Raw genomic sequence first — 22,317 nt, forward strand, 5'->3', positions numbered from 1 at the left:
CTTCATCAGGCCGTGCCCTCCAGCTCTCACTGGATCGGTTCGCAGCCGCATGTGAAGCGGCCGGGATGAGAATCAGCACCTCCAAATCCGAGGCCATGGTTCTTAGTCGGAAAAGGGTGGAGTGCGCCCTCCAGGTCGGGGAGGAGATCCTGCCCCAAGTGGAGGAGTTCAAGTACCTCGGGGTCTTGTTCACGAGTGAGGGAAAAATGGAGCGAGAGATCGACAGACGGATCGGTGCAGCGTCTGCAGTGATGCGGACTCTGCACAGATCCGTCATGGTGAAGAGAGAGCTGAGCCGAAAGGCGAAGCTCTCGATTTACCGGTCGATCTTCGTTCCTACCCTCACCTATGGTCACGAGCTTTGGGTAGTGACCGAAAGAACGAGATCCCGGGTACAAGCGGCTGAAATGAGCTTCCTCCGTAGGGTGGCTGGGCTCTCCCTTAGAGATAGGGTGAGAAGCTCAGTCATCCGGGAAGAGCTCGGAGTAGAGCCGCTGCTCCTCCGCGTTGAGAGGGGCCAGATGAGGTGGCTCGGACATCTATTCAGGATGCCTCCTGAACGCCTCCCTGGTGAGGTGTTCAGGGCACGTCCCACCGGGAGGAGACCACGGGGAAGACCCAGGACACGCTGGAGAGACTATGTCTCTCGGCTGGCCTGGGAACGCCTCGGGATCCCCCCGGAAGAGCTAGAAGAAGTGGCCGGGGAGAGGGAAGTCTGGGTTTCCCTGCTTAGGCTGCTGCCCCCGCGACCCGGCCCCGGATAAGCGGAAGAAAATGGATGGATGGAAAATGATATTGATAGTAAAGAATATATTAATATTCTGAAGAAAAGCATTCTTCCTTTCGTTTGGGACAATTTTAATGATGATCACATACGACCAGAAAGATAATGTTCCATGACGAACCCGGAAAGGGTTATTTAGTTATTATTTATTTTATTAATAGTGTTATTTATTTCCTGACTTTTTCTTCTGTGAAGAAAGGATTATTTGGTGGCTGTCTGGAAAACAATAAATGTTTAGGCCCCCCTGCAATCGTCACACTTTTCCTGTACAAACTGACCCCGGCCCCCCATCAGAGAAGGGAGACGTTATGTGGCCCTCACAGGAAAATGTTTGGGGACCCCTGTTTAACGTTGTTCTTTTTACTTAACACAGTTAAAGCAGTACTTGATGCCTTTACAGCTTTCAAAGCTGTGCTTCAAAAAGTCCTAAGCACTCACCAGCATGTCCGGAAATCTAGACATTTTGAGAATGATTTCTGAAATGATGACCTCCTAGAAAACCAGAAAAGCAATCAGAGCGCGGACCTCCGTCAAGCAGCTCATTCCCCTTCTAATTGGGTTTACACCGTCCACAAGGTGATCTGGATCATCATCAAAATGTTCCAAATGGTTCTTGGTATCTTTATACACCAGCCATGAAAAATAAAAATTAATCAGTTTGTGTACTTTTTACTGATATTTAAATTCAATGTTAAAATGTAATTGATTCTGGATTAGATCAAGACATTTTGCATATCGGACCCCTTTTAGACTAATTTCTGGTGAGTAAATGGGAAAATCCAGATTATTTGGTTTTTTAAATTACTTTTTTTTTTTATTCAGAGATATCCAGGTTGCTCTCAAAATTTAATGGGATCTAAATTATACCATGACTCATGCTCAGATACACATATATATATATTTATTTATTTCGAATGCAACATTTTTTTATTACATACATACTTATACATACAACACCCACAAAATAAATAATAAAAATCCACCTTCAACACATTTGACTTATTCAAAAAAGAATAGGAAAAAGCCAATGCTTATCAAGTCCTACACACATTCTTCACCATCAACCAGTGCAAAATTCCAATAAATAAACTAAACGGGCAACACAAAAATATTTCGGAGACACGTGACTCGACCGATCAGAGACGTGGTTATGACAAAGGTGCTGCTGTAAACCAATCAGCTGAACCCATGCGACCTTTCCACCACTCGTGTTGCGTTGCCACCCACCCACTGGACAACGTTCATACTGTAACGATCCCAATGGTACAACACCATACTGGAACACGGAGAAGTTTAATATTGACAAAACAGGTAAGAAAATCCATAATCTTCGTCCAAGGCGAGGGCCGTGAGGCACAGGGAGGCTGGAACAGCAGGTGGGTTAAACTGATGCTGAGATTAAAGCGTGCTTTCAAAGAGCCGCGTTCTCCTTATTCTGACTACTGTGATAACCTAGTGTACAAGTACAGGGATTAAACTTGCAGTTATTGTATTAGCAGAGCGAAGTTTAGAGTTTGGGTCGTGTTCAGTATTTCTGTCTACAGATAGAAGAGAACAGAAACAGGAGGGCTGAGGAGAGGGCCGAGAGGAGGGCAGCTGAGGTGAGGGATGACAGGAGGGTCATTGAGGAGAGGGCGAAGATGGCGAAGATGGCCAGGAAGGTTGAGGAGGAACTGGCCAGGGAGGAGAGGAAGGTGAGAAAGCTTTTCTATCTTGGATTAGATGTGTTATGGTTGAGATTCAAATATCCTCCTCTTTTTCTCTCCCCCCGTTGTCAGAGACAAGGAATACTCCACAGGTGTGCGGAGAGGCAGAGGAGGATCGAGGTGAGTTCATAGCGGAGCCACCAAGCTGGTGATGAAACCACAAATCAGTTTAGAGACTATAAAATAGGTGAAAACACAAAGTTGTTCTCAAGTAGTTACTGTGAAGGGACAGCCAATCAGGCAGAAGCTGCTCAGAGTCACCTCTTCCTTTGTTGCCCAAGGTCATTCTGAATGACGATCCCAGAGGTCAAATGTTGCTACACTATAGCTATATACAACTCCTCCTGCCCCCCCCCGTTGTCAGCAAAAAGCCAGGAATGAAAAGCGTGTTAAGATGTTTGAGCAGAGGATAAAGGAGGAGGAAGCGTAGCACAGCTCACAGGGAGAACGCAGCCCCGAGGAGGCGGTACGCAAAGACAACAGTGCAGGTTATCGGTTGTAAAATGTTAGAGTCCGAGACAGAATTATTGAATGTTCACGAGTCTTATGTACAATGAGCTTTACCTCCGACAGAAAACGATTCCATAGCATAACGAGGAAGACGAAAGGAGAGAGCGCAGGGCGAAGGCCGTAAAGCTCAAAGAGCAGAAGCAGCAGGTGGGTTAAACTGATGTTAAAATTAAAGTGTGCTTTCAAAGAGCCGCGTTCTCGACTATAATTGTTCTCTAACCCTGAGGTTTTATTCTGACTACTGTGATAACCTAGTGTACAAGTACAGGGATTAACCCTTATGCGGTGTTAGGGTCCGAACGGACCCGTTCAAGAATATAAAATGCAATTAATGCCGTCAAACATTTTTTAATCGGAACAAGGCTTATAGTATGTGCTCATGGTGGCTATTTAAACACAAAAACACTAATGTTTACCATTTTAGCATATTCTGAATGTCTTCTAGAAAAAAAGTTACATTGGTGGTGTTAGGGTCCGAACGGACCCGGTATAGGAAAATGACTGTATAAACATCAGATTGCTTCATAGAAATGCTATGGCTAGCTCTGTAGATCACATGTGGCTCAATCAAGGTTCATATGTATCTAGACACTTGACTGGACGAGGCATTAGACATGCACAGTACACACATGCACACACTCTTACACACACACATGCACACTCTCTCTCCCTCACACAATCTCTGTCTCACCTGTTCCTGCCAATCTGGTGAGAGAGATCCAGGCTAAAAGCTCACCAGCCAACCCCACACCAACACGCCCCAGACTAGCCAACCCCACACCAACACGCCCCAGACCAGCCACCCCCACATCAACACGCCCTAAACCAGCCACCCCCACACCAACACGCCCTAAACCAGCCACCCCCACATCAACACGCCCTAGACCAGCCGCCCTCACATCAACACGCCCTAAACCAGCCAACCCCACACCAACACGCCCTAAGCCAGCCACCCCCACATCAACACGCCCTAGACCAGCCGCCCTCACATCAACACGCCCTAAACCAGCCACCCCCACACCAACACGCCCTAAACCAGCCAACCCCACACCAACACGCCCTAAACCAGCCACCCTCACACCAACACGCCCTAAACCAGCCAACCCCACACCAACACGCCCTAAACCAGCCACCCTCACATCAACACGCCCTAAACCAGCCACCCTCACATCAACACGCCCTAAACCAGCCGCCCTCACATCAACACGCCCTAAACCAGCCGCCCTCACACCAACACGCCCTAAACCAGCCGCCCTCACACCAACACGCCCTAAACCAGCCGCCCTCACACCAACACGCCCTAAACCAGCCGCCCTCACACCAACACGCCCTAAACCAGCCGCCCTCACACCAACACGCCCTAAACCAGCCGCCCTCACACCAACACGCCCTAAACCAGCCGCCCTCACACCAACACGCCCTAAACCAGCCGCCCTCACACCAACACGCCCTAAACCAGCCGCCCTCACACCAACACGCCCTAAACCAGCCGCCCTCACACCAACACGCCCTAAACCAGCCGCCCTCACACCAACACGCCCTAAACCAGCCGCCCTCACACCAACACGCCCTAAACCAGCCGCCCCCACATCAACACGCCCTAAACCAGCCGCCCCCACATCAACACGCCCTAAACCAGCCGCCCCCACATCAACACGCCCTAAACCAGCCGCCCTCACACCAACACGCCCCAGACCAGCCACCCTCACATCAACACGCCCTAAACCAGCCGCCCCCACATCAACACGCCCTAAACCAGCCGCCCCCACATCAACACGCCCTAAACCAGCCACCCCCACATCAACACGCCCTAAACCAGCCGCCCTCACATCAACACGCCCTAAACCAGCCGCCCCCACATCAACACGCCCTAAACCAGCCACCCCCACATCAACACGCCCTAAACCAGCCACCCCCACATCAACACGCCCTAAACCAGCCACCCTCACATCAACACGCCCTAAACCAGCCGCCCCCACACCAACACGCCCTAAACCAGCCGCCCCCACATCAACACGCCCTAAACCAGCCGCCCTCACATCAACACGCCCTAAACCAGCCACCCCCACATCAACACGCCCTAAACCAGCCGCCCTCACATCAACACGCCCTAAACCAGCCGCCCCCACATCAACACGCCCTAAACCAGCCACCCCCACATCAACACGCCCTAAACCAGCCACCCCCACATCAACACGCCCTAAACCAGCCGCCCCCACATCAACACGCCCCAAACCAGCCACCCCCACATCAACACGCCCTAAACCAGCCGCCCCCACACCAACACGCCCTAAACCAGCCGCCCTCACATCAACACACCCCAGACCAGCCGCCCTCACACCAACACGCCCTAAACCAGCCACCCCCACATCAACACGCCCTAAACCAGCCGCCCCCACACCAACACGCCCTAAACCAGCCGCCCTCACATCAACACGCCCTAAACCAGCCGCCCTCACATCAACACGCCCTAAACCAGCCGCCCCCACATCAACACGCCCTAAACCAGCCAACCCCACATCAACACGCCCTAAACCAGCCGCCCCCACACCAACACGCCCTAAACCAGCCGCCCTCACATCAACACGCCCTAAACCAGCCACCCCCACATCAACACGCCCTAAACCAGCAGGCCCTCCACACCAGGGCGTGCCAAAGACGGTAGGGTACGAAAGAGGTGCCAGTCCTGTCCCTCCACCAAAGACAGAAAAACGAACATCAATTGTGACAAGTGTGAAAAATACATCTGTCTTGAGCACACGCACACAGTAAAGTGCTATGATGCATGTATCCGAACACCCCCCCCCCCACACACACACACACGCAGTCAGTCAGTGTTTGCCCATACAGGGTGAGAAAAAACACTGTTCCATGTTCTAAATAATGTTTTATTGCTTGATCTATTGATTTATTTCCATAATAGTTCTAGAATCCACAAAGCAGTTTTCTCAATAAAATGTCTTCATATATTACCCTGCTATAGTCAGATTGTATAATTATTTACCAATTTTCAGCATGAGTGAATATAATCCTATTTTCGAGTGAAAAAAATAGGTATATTGTGCCTTAGGGCCATATGGGGGCCAAATAATATAATGTTTGATATGGGGACTGTGGTTATGATGAGCTAATAAGTTAGTAATGAAGTACAGAACAAAACTGGATCATAATCCTTATTTTTTGAGGTGGTTGGTACTGAGTTACACCAAATTAAGATAAATAAATTAACACAGCATAAGGGTTAAACTAGCAGTTATTATATTAGTAGAGCGAAGTTTAGGGTTTTGGTCGTTGTCAGTTATTGTTGTATTTTCATTGTTTCAGTGTAGAGTTTTTAAGATGGAGGAGGCCACGAGCGTTTCTCTAGGTAGAGATCCCTTTGTCTCTAGTTTCATCGAAGGGGGTAGGGATCTATGTAAACACCTGAGAACCACCTACTTTCACCGTGTTAATAAAGGGACCGGGAGGTCCCGGGGGAGGGGGCTCTTGGTCGCAGCCGCTGGGCGAACAGGGTCCCTCCTTACCGGTAAAGTATCGAAGTTTGTCTGCCCGATTCATTTTGTGTGCGTTTAATTATTTCTTACACAGTGTGTCAGGGAAAAACGCCGACAGTCGTGTTCAGTATTTCTGCCTGCAGATTGAAGAAAACAGAAACAGGAGGGCCGAGAGGAGGGCAGCTGAGGTGAGGGATGACAGGAGGGTCGCTGAGGAGAGGGCGTAGACGGTCAGGGAGGAGAGGAAGGTGAGGAAGCTTTTCTATCTTGGATTAGATGTGTCATGGTTGAGATTCAAATATCTTCCTCTTTTTCTCTCCTCCCGTTGTCAGAGACAAGAAATACTCCACAGGTGTGCGGAGAGGCAGAGGAGGATCGAGGTGAGTTCACAGCGGAGCCAACAAGCTGGTGATGAAACCACAAATCAGTTTAGAGACTATAAAGTAGGTGAAAACACAAAGTAGTTCTCAAGTAGTTACTGTGAAGGGACAGCCAATCAGGTAGAAGCTGCTCAGAGTCACCTCTACCTATTTATGTACTATATATGATTCTAGTCATAGTTGAGGATTCTCACTCCCTCCTGTTGGTGCCCATGACTGGAGGCGACTGTACAAAGTCGCCTCCAGTCAAGCAAAACGGAATCCGTCACAGGAACGACCACAGTCCTCCGTAGCAGTTCTGCCTTTCATGCTGCAGCCCACTGAACTGCTGAACGTTGTCCTCCCCGGGTCGTCCGGCGTCCCCCCACCTCCAAGTTGTCCGTAGGTGGCGACGCGTCCGGGGTGTGCCCCGCCTCTCACCCATCGTCAGCTGGGATAGGCTCCAGCAACACCCTGGACCCGCGAAGTGGATGAAGCGTCTGTGGACAAAGACGATGGAGGTCGTCTTGTCTTCCAGAAGACGGACGGACGGACGGTTCTTCTCCTTTGGTAGTTTGACCGAAACACACAGCAGACCTCAACCATCCGTGTGTTGTCAGCTCCACAGGGGGCCCTCACCTCCAATCCCGACGCTTCAGGGGAGACGGGGGCCATCCCAGAACACCCCCAGACCCCCCACTGTGGACAGCCAGCGTTCCTCTGCTCAGCTCTCTGTGAGTCACACACACACAAAGCGTTCAGCATCAAACAGGACGTTTCCTCTGCTGCGTGTCCCCTGAGGTCTCCCTCGTGTTCATCTCACGTCTTTCAGGAGCGCTCCATGTCTGGTCTCCAGTCTCCTCCTGTCCCTGCTCGTAGGAACCAGCTCCGAGCTGCAGGTAAAAACATCCTCCAGTTAAAAAGCTCAAATTAACTATTATATTACTGCATAACACACTTGTACACCTACAATAACAATAAACTATGTAAAACTCAACTCTACCTATTTTGATATCAATGTTACACTGATGTGGCAGTACAGGCCGCTGAAGACATGCACACCATTACATGTGTGTTTACCCATCTGTGTTTCCTACGGCTCATACAGTCTGGTCTGTAAACATGAGTCAAAGGTTTCAGACAAAGACAGACATCTCACTCTGAAGGAGATTTCCATTTCTCTGGTGTAGCACTGTGTATTAAATTATCAGTTTGTTCCATCACACATTCATTCCTACCTCGCCGGCCACCTCCTTTTGAATCCGGCTATCGTGGGCGCCTCTCGGATACTCCGTCCCCTCTGAGTGGGAAGGTCCTGTCCATCATCCTTGCCGTCATTATTTCTTTTCTGTAGGCAGAATCAGAAAAAACTTTATTATCCACGTGAGGGGCAATAAAGTTTCACAGCCAGCAGAGACACAGCAATTCAGTCATCGCACAAGCAAAACATAAGAAGTGCACGAGTGGAATAGAAGCTGGTCATAAAAGACTGTTTCTGTCCTTCACAGTAAGGGACCCAAACCAGCAAATAAAAGAGAAGGTTAAAACAGACTCAATAAAACGTCTTCATGAAAGAGGTATTCACACTAAAACTTCTCAACTTCCTGTAAAAGTACATGCTGGTGGGCCTTTGCACAAACAGCATCTGTGTCACGATGGTACCAGGTATTTGTACTGCTGTACAGTTTCTACTGCCCGACCATGAATAAAAACTGAGGATTGGTGGGGGGGGGGGGGGGGGGGGGGGGGGGCTTCCTCCTAAAATCAATGAACATTTCCTTCATCTTACTACAAGAACACAAATGACAACTGAATCTTGATAATCCCAGCGGCTCCTGGGAGTTATGTTTAGGACGGACCCTACTTAAACGAATGTACACGGGCACTGTGTGTGTGTGTGTGTGTGTGTGTGTGTGTGCGTGTGCGCGTAGCGCTGCCTGTGTCGGTGCTGTACTCTAATATGTTGAAGTAACTCAAATCTACTGGATACAGTTACGTTACACTCCTCACTGAAATAAAATCACCGTTTCCGATCAGGCTCGTGGACGCGCACCAGGCGGACGCGGGCGTGGTCGGAGGGGCCAGAATGGCTGCAATAAATTGAGAGAAGAATCGGTGCCCAATAGCGAACCCTCCGGTGTGAAGAACTGCAGCAACTTTCCATCGCCCGCAAAGACGCGCCGACATTAAGACTTTACTCGCATCGACTAAAATAGCAGTCGCGTTAGCTAGCTAGCTAGCTAGCGGCATTTCAGAGTCCTGACGTCGGGCGTTTAATCTAACATTTTAAAAACAAACCATCACTGTGACTAAATACCGCCGGGATGATGGACTAGTGCTATTCCTGCGGAGTACTTAGTTTGCATTTAGATGGATTATAATGGACTCTTTCTCACCTCTCCCGAGTTTGAAGTCTCGCGAGAACGATGTATTCCCGGCGGTCGATCGCGTAACATATTGTTTGATTGACATGCAGGGCAGCCAGTCAGATGACTTTTTTCTGACCTTTAGGTCACCGCACATGTGCAAAAAGGTGCTAAGTGCAGCGAAACTAAAGCTAGTCAGGAGTTTTTTTTTTCTTTTTTTTTTCAACTTTATTAACATAACTCACAGTACAAAACTCACTGCATAGATCTCGCCCTTCGACATTACATCAAACATTCACATCTTCATAAATCAAACATATAAGTAAATCCAACAGTGAGGCATATACAATCACTAATCCAGATCCAAATTAAATGTGCAAAAGGAAGGAAAGGATGAGAAGGAAAATAAATAAACACAAAAATAAACACAAGAATAAAAATAAAAATAAAATATACTGGAAAATACAACAAAGGTTACAAGCAAGGGGTATGGGAAAGGTTAAATTCTGATATAAATGGTTTCAATCTTTTTGCCTAGTCAGGAGTTATCTCCGATTTTAAGCCCTCGCCGTTTTCTTTAATACTAAATAAAGTTTATTACCATTACCTAATCACCAACAAGCGTTATGCGCTACAATCCTTAACATGAAAGAGAGCATGGATGTGGCAACGAAGATCGCCAGATCTCTTCAAAGACGGCACATCTTTTATTTTTTTATTTAGAGGTTTGTTAACATAACGGTGACATACATATATACACGTATACTTGCAAAAGGAAGGAATGAGGAGGAATATAAACAAATACAAAATCAAAATATATTATCAGTATTCCAATGGTGTGATCATTTGTGCAATTCATCCAAAATAGAAGGATCTCTAAAAGATAGAATTATAATATCACTAATATAAGTATATTCGTGCAAAAGGAAGGAAAGAATTAGAAGGAAATGAAAAAATAGCAAAACAAGAATACCGTATACTATCGACGTTCCAATGGTGTCATCATTTGTGATATCACATTGTTTTCTTTTAATAGAGTTACAGTATTCCACATTTATTAGCATTAAATAGTGTTGTCATTGTAACATATTGTGAGACAGAATTTGAAACAAACGAATAATCAGTGAATGATCTTACTTGATCATTAAGTTTATACCAGGTAAACTGTTTAACATTTTTGTTCAACGTTCTCCAGATATCTATTACTTTGTTATTATTGTTACCCCTAGCAAAACAGAAACACAGCTTTACGCTTAACCGACTCTTTCAGACCCCTTGTAATAACAAATATATATATATATATATATACACTGATATATATATATATATATATATATATATATATATCAGTTTTCAAACAGAACATAGAGCACATGAACAAAGATAGGACAGAAGTTTACGGAGGTAGAGTAGAAAAAGCTTAGAAAAAAGAAAAGGGAGGAGTCCCATTTTCTGAAATATTCCACTATGTATAAATTTCACACTCAGATATCAGTCCCTTACTGGATCCTCAGCCACGATGCGCTTGCCTTCTAGGAACCCAAACGGGCCCCTGAAACCCGCAGCCTTGCCTTCCTTCCTAGCCTGGTTGAGTTTGGGCCACAGTGCTTGTCTGGACCTCCAGTCCTCTGGGGTCAGGTCCTCAGCAAAGGGGATCCCTTCTTCCTTGCACACAGGAAAAGCTTTCGTCTGTCTCCAGATGTCATCTCTCATTTTTCTTCTCACAAACATGACGATAATTTGCCGTTTCTTGTTCTCTGTCGGTCGCCCCACACTGTGAACAATGTCGACCTCTTCGTCCATCTTTGTCTTCAGGTTTGGAGAAATTCTTCCCAGAAGCTCCACCAATTCTTCCATCCATTTCCTTTATTATATATGAGGAATCTCTGTTTTAATAAAGTCAACTGGATTCAAAAGTAAAGCTTGAAGATGTTTTACCTCTCAACACCATCGTTACATACAAGTCTACTCGACTCGATTCCAAACAGAAATCTACCGTGACCTGGATAACTGAAAACTTCACGTCAATCTGAAAGTATTTTATTTGGAGGTCTATAAGTCTTATTTAGTGTCTCTTTGCCTGCTTTTTTGACATTTATTTGGGACTCACAGCAATAATTATTACTATTTTGTAATTTCTATTTATTTCTAATGAGACCAAAACAAAATCGAATTTGAAAAAATATATTATATAAGCATTGAAAATTCTGAACAATTTTACTCACAAATTAGAGACATAATTTAGCCTGAGTTTGAACATGGAACCAGAAAGTGAGCGGAGACTCTTCTCATAGCTTCACTTCACACCACCATTGTTAGCTCTTTTGTTGAGCTGTAACTCAAGTTCCTTCTCACTTGATTCTTACCAAAGATGGACTGACTGAGGAATAACTACAGCTGATTCAATTAGATGACAAGGATCAGGATCTGGGTTTGGGAATTCTTTAACGTGCCTTGACAGAGGTTTGCGCTCTCTGAGTATTTCTGCCAGAATGACTAATATTACATCTTCTTCTTTAACGCAAGACAAGGTGACGACTGGCTGTATCTCAGGCCCATAGCATGAATGTCAACCAAGAGGAAGATGAGGTTTACCCACAATGCTTTCGATTAAACACTGACATGAATAATCTTATGGATAAATTCTTCTTTTTGTACACAGGCAGGCAGGCAGTCTCTCCCCCCCCCCCACCAAAAATAAAATAAATCAAATAGCACTTGAAATGTTTCCTGCTACAAAAAACTTTACGTTTACAAGGCTAAAGCAGGTGGGGCGGGGGGGGGGGGGGGGGGGGGTGTATGATGAGAGCCAACCACAGATCTCATAGACCAAGAAGTGATAACTGATGACTTTAAAACAAAGAACAAGGCTCCAATATTTATGAAACTCTGAAACACGTGCTGCAAGAAAGAAAGTGCATGCTAAGGCCACCAATGGAGCGGCCATTGAAATCCAAATAGCGGTCAACAATTCTTAGAGACGGCTGCTGAAAGTAACTGCTGAACAAAGAGTGAACAAATACTGGATGATCCTGGTTTCAAGATTCAAGAGTCAAGTTTCCTATCCGTTTGGATGGCATACAGGCAAAATTGAAACTTTTCTCTCGCTCTCTCAGCACACACAGAAACAACAATGTACAGCAAAATATAAATGAACAAACTCAGTATTTCTCCGCGTATCTCTAACTTCTCTGAGATCCTAAACCGAAGCTTTGCCGCTGGGATGTGGAAATTTAGTAAAGCTCAACACTCAAACACTCCTTTTTAAAAAATAATAGTATTACGACACATTTTATTTATTTATTTAAAGAGCAAGTACAGTACTTGTGCTCATCTCAGTTTTTAGCCACGATGTCCTGTTATGGAGACTTGGCTCTGAGGAAAAGACAGGAGGCGGAGCTAGAAGTGGAGGAGATGAAGATGCTGAGGTTCTCCTTGGGAGTGACCAGGTTGGATAGGATTAGAAATGAGACAATAAGAGGGACAGTGAAGGTTAGACGCTGTGGAGACAAGGTCAGAGAGACCAGATGTTGATGGTTTAGACATGTCCAGAGGAGAGACAGGGATGATGCAAAGGACAGGGTGAAGTGGAGAATATTGGTTTGCTGTGGCGGCTCCTCACAGGACAAGCCGAAGGTATAATACTAGTTGTAGTAGTATATAGCAGTAGTCCTGTAATGGAGACTTGAGATCTTACTTACAAAGATCTGTCTGACAACACTGAATAAATTAATACAGCTCTACAAAGTAATGTTTGGCGGCATCAACAGTGATAGCAGATTTGCATTTTGAATTTACATATTGAGAGTTATATAATCAAATGGGCGTCATACTTTTTTTTTGACAGCCAATATTTAAAACTTTTAACTGATAATCTCTTTACTTCCGGGCATCCATCTATTCCATTTTTCCGTTGTCATTCCCATAGTCACCGGACGGGGGCGGTATTGCTCAAGTCTACCACTGTTATTTCGGCGTTGTGACTGACAGCTCCGCTGGTTTTAGTTCAGGATGCGATTTTTCTTTCTTTTCTTTCTAAGTATTGATCTAAATACCTATTTAACACATTTTGGGAAACCCTAATTATTTAATAAACAAGTGCAACGAGAGAGAGAGAGAAAGAACTTTTGATTTTGGCTTTAAAATTCTTTGGATGGCATGTTAAAAAATGATCTGTCATCATTTCTGGATGTTGGGGCGTTCTTGAGAAGAGCAGGTCTTAAGATGCAAATCAGATGTTTAACTTACCCACAGACTGGCACATGGCCATAGAGCATCCATTCACTATTCATCAGATTGATGCTGAGTGAGAGGAAGAATCTTGCGTTGAAACATTCCAGGATGTAAGTTTTTGTTACGTCCCCATACAGTCAACTTCTAAGATTCACTCTAAATCTGCTGGAACACACCACTTCCAACATTAATAACAGTGAAACCAAATCTGCACAGGAGATGTTGTCCGTTGAACACAGGAACAAATGGCCACTCGGATTTATCGCCAAAACCTTCCCTAGTGAAGACGGGCATGTCAGGAAAGTTGAGGTGAAGATTTTTCGAAAGGGTGAGCAAAAAAGACAATTTGTCAGTGTGTGGTAGAATGAAAGAACTGTTAGTTCATCAGCAGCGATACAGGCGGTGACAAATACTTTTAGTGAAGAGAATCTCTTTTCTGACTCAAGACTTGATTACGTTTAATTTGTAATGCCTTTAATAGATCCACGGCATGGGACTATATTTTCACTGGGGGAAGTCGGCCCTGCAAATTACGCTGACAGGGCTCACAAAGGGATTTTGAATCAAAAGGGACTGCTGTGCCTTAATTAATTATGTTAGTATTCCTTGCAAGTGGTAAAGCAAAAAAAAAAAAAACCCCGTCAGTATTCAATATAATTCATTGCTGTTAACTGCAGGCTTTGGTATCCCCTGCGTATTATAGCTCAAACCTTTCTCGTCTCATCATTTATCATTAAAGTTCATTTCAAATTTAATCCAGAAGAGGATCCAATGAATGAGCAGAGGATGTCGGAAGGTAATCAGAGGATACGTGTCATTTGTTCGAGATACGTGGGAAGAGCGGAGCACAGGAGTGATTTGACAGAAAGCGTTTTACAGTCTGTTTAACAATAAACTAACAAAAAAAGAAAATAGAAGGAAGGAAAAGAGAGACAGAGTAAAAACTAGATCAGACGAGAGGCATCCAAATATATAAAACAACTCATATGATTTTTTTATTTGCTATCTATTAAATTATTTCAACGGATATATCCAAAGAATAGTCAAAGAAACCAGCAGAAATCAAAAGACAACCACGATACTGTATATTGCCATTGAATATAACAACCCAAAGAAGAATTATTGTATCAAACAATCTCAAATATTCAGAATTCATTGGTTCTACAAGACAATGACAGTACCTGTGTGTTAATTTATAACATGACTCACTTTGCGTAAATATGATGGTAGTCATTTTAATATCTTAAAGCCCACAAAAAAAGAACATGGTCTCGTCCGTCCATCCATCCATCCATCCATCCGAAAGAAAGAAGGGGCTCTGGTTCTCACATACTTAATTTGAATGTCAACAGAACAAATCACTGTCATGTATAGGTCTATGCATAAATTAAGAAAGCTGTACAGAGATTATTGTAGTAAATATACATTAAAAATCAGCCTGGCAAAGAGTCGCACCGAACCTTTAAAAGGAGCTCTTAAATAAATCAAAATAAAATAAATAATATTTTTTCTTGGAGGGTCTCCGCCCCTCCTTGTCAGTATTTCAGTATTTATCATTACTTCATGGCTCGACAGAAAACAAATATACTTCCTCAACATAAGACATTTATTCACCTCCATATTAAATTGTGTCTTTTCTTCTTTCTTATCTATATTTATTTGATTATTTGTATTTGTATCTAAATGGGTGGTCATGCAAATAGAAAAAGGCAAGTCCTTTATGCTTCGAGCTTGATGGTTAATGTCGCCTCTTGATTGGGAAAAGTTGCTGATTTAGCGGGTTACCAGGTTAAATCAGCTGGTTTTCATGTTGTCATGGAGATTCACCCTCCATCTCCAGAAGTGACTAGTCCTTTAGTTAGCTAGTTTTAACAACTAGCTGTGCTATTGAAGTTTCACAAGTGCTTTACACATCGCTTAGTTAATCTTGCTGGAATCCATTTCTTTACAAGTCAACCAGTGTAGCCTCTAAGGGTCCAACCTGGTAGCTAGGTAGGTAGCTAACTAGCTAGCTAGCCAGGATTTGTTTTACAACAGGTTGGCTTGCTGCAGGTGGATTGGTATTCCAAAATCATTGCTTGACATCTGCTCATTTAAGCCATCTAAACAGCAGGTAGATAGATATACTGAACTGATGCTACTTTTATTTTTCAGTTCACTAACATTTCTGAGTAGTAACAAGCTGACCAATCAACTGGTGTTCTGGGCACAAAGCTGGCGTGCACAAACTTGTCTCTGTTGACACCTGGTCGATGTTTCAGTATCCTGGATCTTTTCGGGATCTTTTCCAGATCTTTAACATCTATACTTCCATTACCTCTGGAAGATCTCTGCACCAGTCAAGGTTATTATTATATAATAGGAGTCCTTTCCAATCCCCAGAGGTCATGGCTCCACATCTGACAGTTTGTTTCAGTCTGTAACCAGTTTGTAGGTCCAATAATGGGGGGGGAACAATCAGTTTTGTACTCTGAATCCAACTATTTGGAGGCAATCTACACCAAGTGTGCCAAATCATTCTGAATCCAAGGCGTGTAAAGTCATTAAGCAGTCCTGTATTCAAAGGATAGAATGAAGTGGTCCAAAACGAGTCTGCAGGCAGTCCTCCTGGAAACGAAGGCTATTCGCGGTACAGAAACCCAATGAAAACTAGTTGACGACCAGTCTACCTGATGTCCAGAAACAAGGTAAAAGCAATCTATAATCCAGCACCAGTTGAGCGTTCCTTCTACCAGATGTCAGAGCTTAGTTCTCTGCTGGTGAGAGGTACGAAGGTGCTGTTCAGGTGAAGTTCTGGCTTCTTCCCAAGCGTACTGCTCTGAGACACCTAGAAAAAAAAAAACACCACAGCAATGAAAGTCTCCTCAGCACTTCTAGCAAAAGTCTACAAGAATAAAAGGGAAAGGACTACTGCATGCCAACATGTCATATATGACAACTACGCTGCAAGTGACTCTTTCCCTGTCTTTCTGCATTATCTTTAATCCAAACAGACCTCTTGTTCCCCAGTGAACTGCTCTGAGCCCCTGGGGAGAAAAGAGGGTTTTCATTTTTAATATATTTAAACTGGAAACATGCACATAAGCAACAGCAACAGAACAGACATAAGGAAAGGGAAGGACACTTTGTAGATGTTTGATGCGAGAAACTAGCAAATGTCATGCATGCAGGCAAACAGAGAAGCAGCGGTCCAGCCTTTCCCCCCACCTGTCCATTTAACAGTGTCATGGGGATGTTGCAGTAGACGTGGCGTCCTCCAGGGCCCAGGGTGGAGAACTGCACGGTGGAGGGAGGTGGAAGGGGGGGTGACAGGGAGGAAGGCTGTGTGGGAAGCTGTGTGGGAAGCTGGAACTCATAGCTGCGACAGAAGTGTCTCATTTGGGCCGCGGTGTGACCGCCCCCCAGTGGCAAGGTCATCTGGTTGTAGTCAGGGATCTCTGTCGCCAAGGCAACCTGACGTTAGAAAACAAACATTTATTCACCTGAAGTAATAAATCTACATGTTAATCAGACCACTCAAGTTTTTAATAACCAAGTTCTGAAGATATTTTCATGGTTTTATTTCTGGGTAAAAACAAACAATGGCCAAAAAAAAAAAAAAAGAACTCTGGGAAGAGTCGGAAATGAATGAAGCTGGCGCTCTTTTTAATCAAGGACCAAAAGTGAGATAGTCATTCACAAAAGCACCAGAAAACCTGAAGGACATCATATAATAATACAACAAATGGCTAATAAATGGCTCCTGGTTCACTTTGGCCAAGTGACAGGCAGGTATGATTCAGCGTCACATAACAAAGTAGGACATTCAGATAAATGCGCATTAATGACTTTCTTCAATATACCATCATGTCCAGTGTATTTATTGACCCAGAAATGCAGAAGCCGCCTTTTATACTTTATTACCAGTGAGCAGGCTGCTAATGAATCTCAGGGGGGGAAATAAAGAGGCTATAATATGAAACACAGCCACTGTAATGAAAGACAGAGAAAATGCTTGGCAAACCATAGCGTACCGAACAAAAGCACAAGTAGCTGAAAGAAACACGTAAACTGCGCTGTGCAGCGAAAGTAACTCCAGCGACACACACGTTCAAAATGAAAACGTTTAATTTCCTCATGCTCCTTTCCTACGATGATAATAAAACATTTCATGATATAAATTAGACCAAATGTGAATAATCTCTCTCTCTCTCTCTCTCTTGTGTGAGTCTGTATTTTCACAAGTCAGTACCTGATGATGCCCATGCCGAGTGTCAATAGGGGGCGCCAGAGTGGCAGAAGTGGTTGTCATGGCAATTGTCGAGACAGTGGTCTGGAGGTCACCAAAGAGGCCCTGTTCACCGGAGTCCATCACCTGTTAAGGTGTAAACACAGTTATAGAGCTTTCATTGGATGGATTTATAATTAAAGCCTGATTCCAAAAATACTGAACCACTGCGTAAAACACAATTACATTTCAATCAAAAAGGAAGACAATTATTATTATTATAATGAGAATTATTATAGCAGCAAAAGTTTTCAGAGATTGTCCTGTGCTTATGCAGTACAATATTTCACTCACGTATGTGTTTGACAAAGAATAAAACTACCATTGAAAAGAGAAACATTGATAAAACGTAGGACTGATGCATTTGTTTTTCTCATTAATTCTAATTACAGGTATACAATACTACTTTTACATATGTTCTGTATAAATGCTCTGTTTCAGCAAGATCCATTATTGTCATAAAGTACTATTAATGATCCCAGTGATGGCTGATGCAACATTTCTCACATCCTCTAACTGCTCTAAATGTTCCCCAGAACACTAAATATATTTAATCTGCAGGAAAAAACCAGTTTACAATAAGCATTTATTCTTTTTAATTATTATTATATATGACCATTTTGCAAAGCCACATAATTATGGGAATTATTAAGAGTAAGAAAAATTAATTAAAATCACGCATTTATGCAGATTTTCTTGAAAAAATGTAAGTCTCTCAGAGGAGAGCGGATGCGTAATTCACTGCACGTGCATGTATTTGCTAAATGTATCTCTATTTCAGGTGAATTAATAAATTAATCATGTTGTTGTGAACGTGTGTGCCCACATATAAATGTGAAGCTGATATGGAATTTGTGAATGTGCTCATGAACGTCGCGCCCTTCCTGTTGGACGCAGTATACCTGGCGTCTGGACAGCGTCTCCCTCCGTTTAGCGGGCATCTCATAGACCACCTGTTTCCAAAACTTTGAAGACAGCTCATTGCTCTTCGGACCCCGCCACTTAATAATGGATAAAACCTGCAGGAAGCATTCAACATATAATGTATTATTTCTTTAATGTCTTGTTACAATCGATTTCCCCTCTATTGATTTTCCCTCTTTGTACCTTTATTGTGTGTTTCAGTGCTTCCACCTCCTGGTAGTTGATGACGTTCTTCAGGTTGACACACTCGATCATGATCACCTGGACACAGAGAAAAGCGGTTTCGAGTCAGAGAGGCGTTTCCTTTAGCGGACAATGACGGAAGATTCCAGCACATCTCGCCCGCTTCTTGCTGCCCCATTTGCTGCATCGTACCTTGATCTCCCCGGTGACCAGCATGGAGTGGAGGCGAGTCTCTATCTGGAAGATGCTCCACCCTCTTTTGGCGACAAACTCTGGAGTCAAAACGATGATCAGACGTCTGCTCTGGTCAACGCTGCGAGCCAAGTCTTCAATGTATGCTGACACGGACAGACATGGAGGCAAAATGAAAGGGAAGACTGTCAGGATGAGATTTTGAAGGGTGCCACAGATCGGTGTGGCACAGAGGCTACGGTCCATCCGGACCGGAACCTCCCGCCACAAGAACAGCTTCTTCCCCTCGGCTGCAAGACTCATGAACAATTAATTATTCTGTCCCGGACTCCTGAACATTTCATAACCGGTAACTTGCACTGTTCTATTTGCACTGCGTGATTACGCTAGTTTTACTGCTGCTAATACACATCTGTGTATCCGCTCCTGATGCTGCTGTTTTTGTGATGTGTTCTGTACTTATGTTTTTTGTCATTACTGTTAGATGTTGCACGACTCCACCCAGAAACATTCCTCGTCTGTGAACCCTCAATGACAATAAACTACTTCTGATTCTGATGCTGCTGATCTTCATCACAGTCCAATGAGGGTCATCCTCAAACTATGAACAAGGACAGAGGAGTGCTGTGACAGTCATGTTGTTTTAATGTGCTTGATGGAAGTGTGTGTGTGTGTGTGTGTGTGTGTGTGTGGACCTGTGAGCTTGTCAGGTCAGAGCACTGACAGATAACAGTAATAACAGTCATTTTTCGGACAGAGAGGGACCCATCAACCTCTGAAATGATGACAGGCGGTGTGTGTGGTATTGTTGTGTGCGTGTCTGCAATGTGGCTGTTCTTGACCGTATGGCTGGTGTGAACGGGGGAGCTGCACATGAACGCGGCTCATTCCACAGATTCTCCTGGTTTTTAGGCTGAATGGTTAAATGTGAGGCGGGAGGGGGGATATCCTAATTGTATAGAGCGTAGAATCACTGTAGCCTGACATAGTACCGAGAGGTCAGCTGCCAACAGGAGCGACAGACAGGAGCGCGGCGCAGGACGGCCCCTTTTGTTTCGTGCTTATTCTGGTCTAAATATTGCTCTCTCCTCTATTTGACAACTTTCTGTGTTTGGTACAAATGACATTTCCTCTTTGTGGTTTCATCCCTGAGGTTGTTTCTGGGTTCATAAGAAGCTGATAAACTGTTTAAGGGAGCGCAACAGTAAATGTATTGTTTCGTGTGTGTGTTGCTGGACTTACTACTGCTGGGTATCAGATCTCTGTCTGGGATGAACAGCTTGTATCCATAATGTTTCTCTAAAACGTCTGGAAGGATCTCCAAAGCAAATGTTTCCTCGTCGCTGCTCGTCCTGCTGGAGGACAGAAGAACAATCACGGCTCCGGGTTAAAAAATAAAATAAAAAGCATACAAAAACCGTCGTGAAAAGGAGCGCCAGTTAAAAATAAGCATCAACACCCAGAATGCGTGTAATGTGACGTCATTAAACTTCACGCACTCTTTCCCTCCAGGAAGTTGAGACATGGCGTATGACATTCAAATTGCTGCATGCATTCCATTGGGTAATGCTTGTCTCTAAAACCACAGAAATATATTTTTTTATATCTATTTGAGTGCGTTTATTTTTACGCCGAGCTGTGCGAGCTACATCCTGACACCAGCGCCCTGCTTCACACACGGGCTTAACATTTGAATCTTTCAGACTCATTCTCAGAGAGAGCGCGGCTCACAGCATTTCTCATGAGATGAAAGTTGTCAGTTCAAATATTTTCAACGTTCATTTTCATATAGTGTGTTGCCAAAGTCCAATGTATTGCTGTGTTTTTTATTATTATGGCGAGAGAGCTCAGTTTAATTACAACAGCCACGTGTAGCGAGGACTGACCTGCCCAAAGAGTCCAGGTCCACCTTGGTGTAGGACAGATAGGCATCGTACTCCTTGTTATCTGCGGAGAGAGACGGAAGGCGGGTCAATGACCTCTCCGCGGAAAACACTCGGAGCAATTCTCATCCATTTTTAAACGTCTGATCTCTATTTGAAGCTGAAAATGAGAATATTAGATTAATATATATAATTTTTTATTCCCATTTGCATTCCAAAAAATATATATTCTTAATAAATGAGCAAGTTTTCATTTTTGCAGCACATCTTGTAAATTGCATTCTCTATTGTGCAAATTGTACATTTGCACAATAGTGCACCAGGAATTATGCACTTTTTTTCTAATTACAAATAGTTATCATGAATATTTTCTGTTTACCCTCATCTGGTGTTTGACCTCAAAGAGTTTATCAGAGCAAATCTTAGTAACTATGATCCATGTACAGTACATGCATGACAGACAGGATGGTTGACTTTGAACATGCCCTAAGAGTGTTAAATAAATATTGCTAATGTGAAATCTTTTATGTAGGACCTTGTTTTTATTTACAATTTGAGATTGATCCAGTTTTCAGGAAGCACTATTTTTGATACTTATTTCTTACTAAACTGACAGAGCTCATTATGCAGTCAGCCGATTCTAATATTCTATTCCCACGTTTCCTTTCATGTTGTCAATATTTACCTGAATATTGATCATATTTGATAACAATAATAGAAATAAAGACCTCGGAAGCAAAAGCTGGGGAAACGGACATTGATTTTCACTGTCAGTTATGCTTCTGTAATTTGTGTTGTCCCATAAATAGATGAGAGAAATTCAATAATTGCAAAAACTATGGAGCTTAATTGTTTTTTTTTTGCCCGACTTGAATGAAATCTGATGTTTTGTACTTTTTGTAGTTCTCTGCTGTGTCGTGTTTCTACAGGACTGCTGTTGTACAGTTTTAGACTCACCGTCTTCAGTTTCGTCGCTCCCAAAGTGTCTCCTGTAGCAGAGCATGATCTCCAGGTTGTAGCACTTATAAAGAGCGGTAAGGACTCCCAGCAGCAACAGTATGACCCCCAGACCGCCGGCCAGCTCCAGACGATACATATCTGCAGCGACAGGAGGAGAAAAGAGACTGATGAGATTTCCTCCAAAGATCCGCTGCGGGTGAGGCCACATCATGACAGAGCTTTCTCCAGACTGCATCACGGAAGCTCAGCTCTCGTTGGTGCTTTGGCGTTTCATACAAACTGGTTTGCTTTCATCAGAATCTGTGCAAGCGGAGTGTGAAAACATAAATCACCATAGGCCTGATGCATTGATAGCTTCATTTCAGCTTGTATTTGATTGTGTTGTCAGACCAATGCAGAGCCAATGCACCAGGGAATGGAGTTTTCCCATTCTGCAGGTGGCACAGAGGATGTTTG

General features: G+C 43.9%; 1 protein-coding gene across 1 annotated transcript in view; it reads right to left on the reverse strand.

Moving 5' to 3' along the window:
- Positions 1-16,180: 16,180 nt before the first annotated feature.
- The window catches only part of il1rapl2 (interleukin 1 receptor accessory protein-like 2), a 237,001-nt gene continuing 230,864 nt past the window's right edge, over positions 16,181-22,317 (reverse strand). Inside the window, exons 9-17 of the mRNA XM_068740307.1 lie at positions 21,859-21,999; positions 20,905-20,965; positions 20,222-20,370; positions 19,019-19,164; positions 18,827-18,904; positions 18,622-18,738; positions 17,684-17,806; positions 16,660-16,905; positions 16,181-16,279 (exon numbers count right to left, since the gene is read on the reverse strand). Coding sequence (XP_068596408.1) covers positions 16,181-16,279; positions 16,660-16,905; positions 17,684-17,806; positions 18,622-18,738; positions 18,827-18,904; positions 19,019-19,164; positions 20,222-20,370; positions 20,905-20,965; positions 21,859-21,999 — 1,160 coding nt within the window. The remainder of the gene's footprint in view (positions 16,280-16,659; positions 16,906-17,683; positions 17,807-18,621; positions 18,739-18,826; positions 18,905-19,018; positions 19,165-20,221; positions 20,371-20,904; positions 20,966-21,858; positions 22,000-22,317) is intronic.

The sequence above is a fragment of the Brachionichthys hirsutus genome, chromosome 6 (assembly GCF_040956055.1).
Source record: "Brachionichthys hirsutus isolate HB-005 chromosome 6, CSIRO-AGI_Bhir_v1, whole genome shotgun sequence".
NCBI lineage: Eukaryota > Metazoa > Chordata > Actinopteri > Lophiiformes > Brachionichthyidae > Brachionichthys > Brachionichthys hirsutus.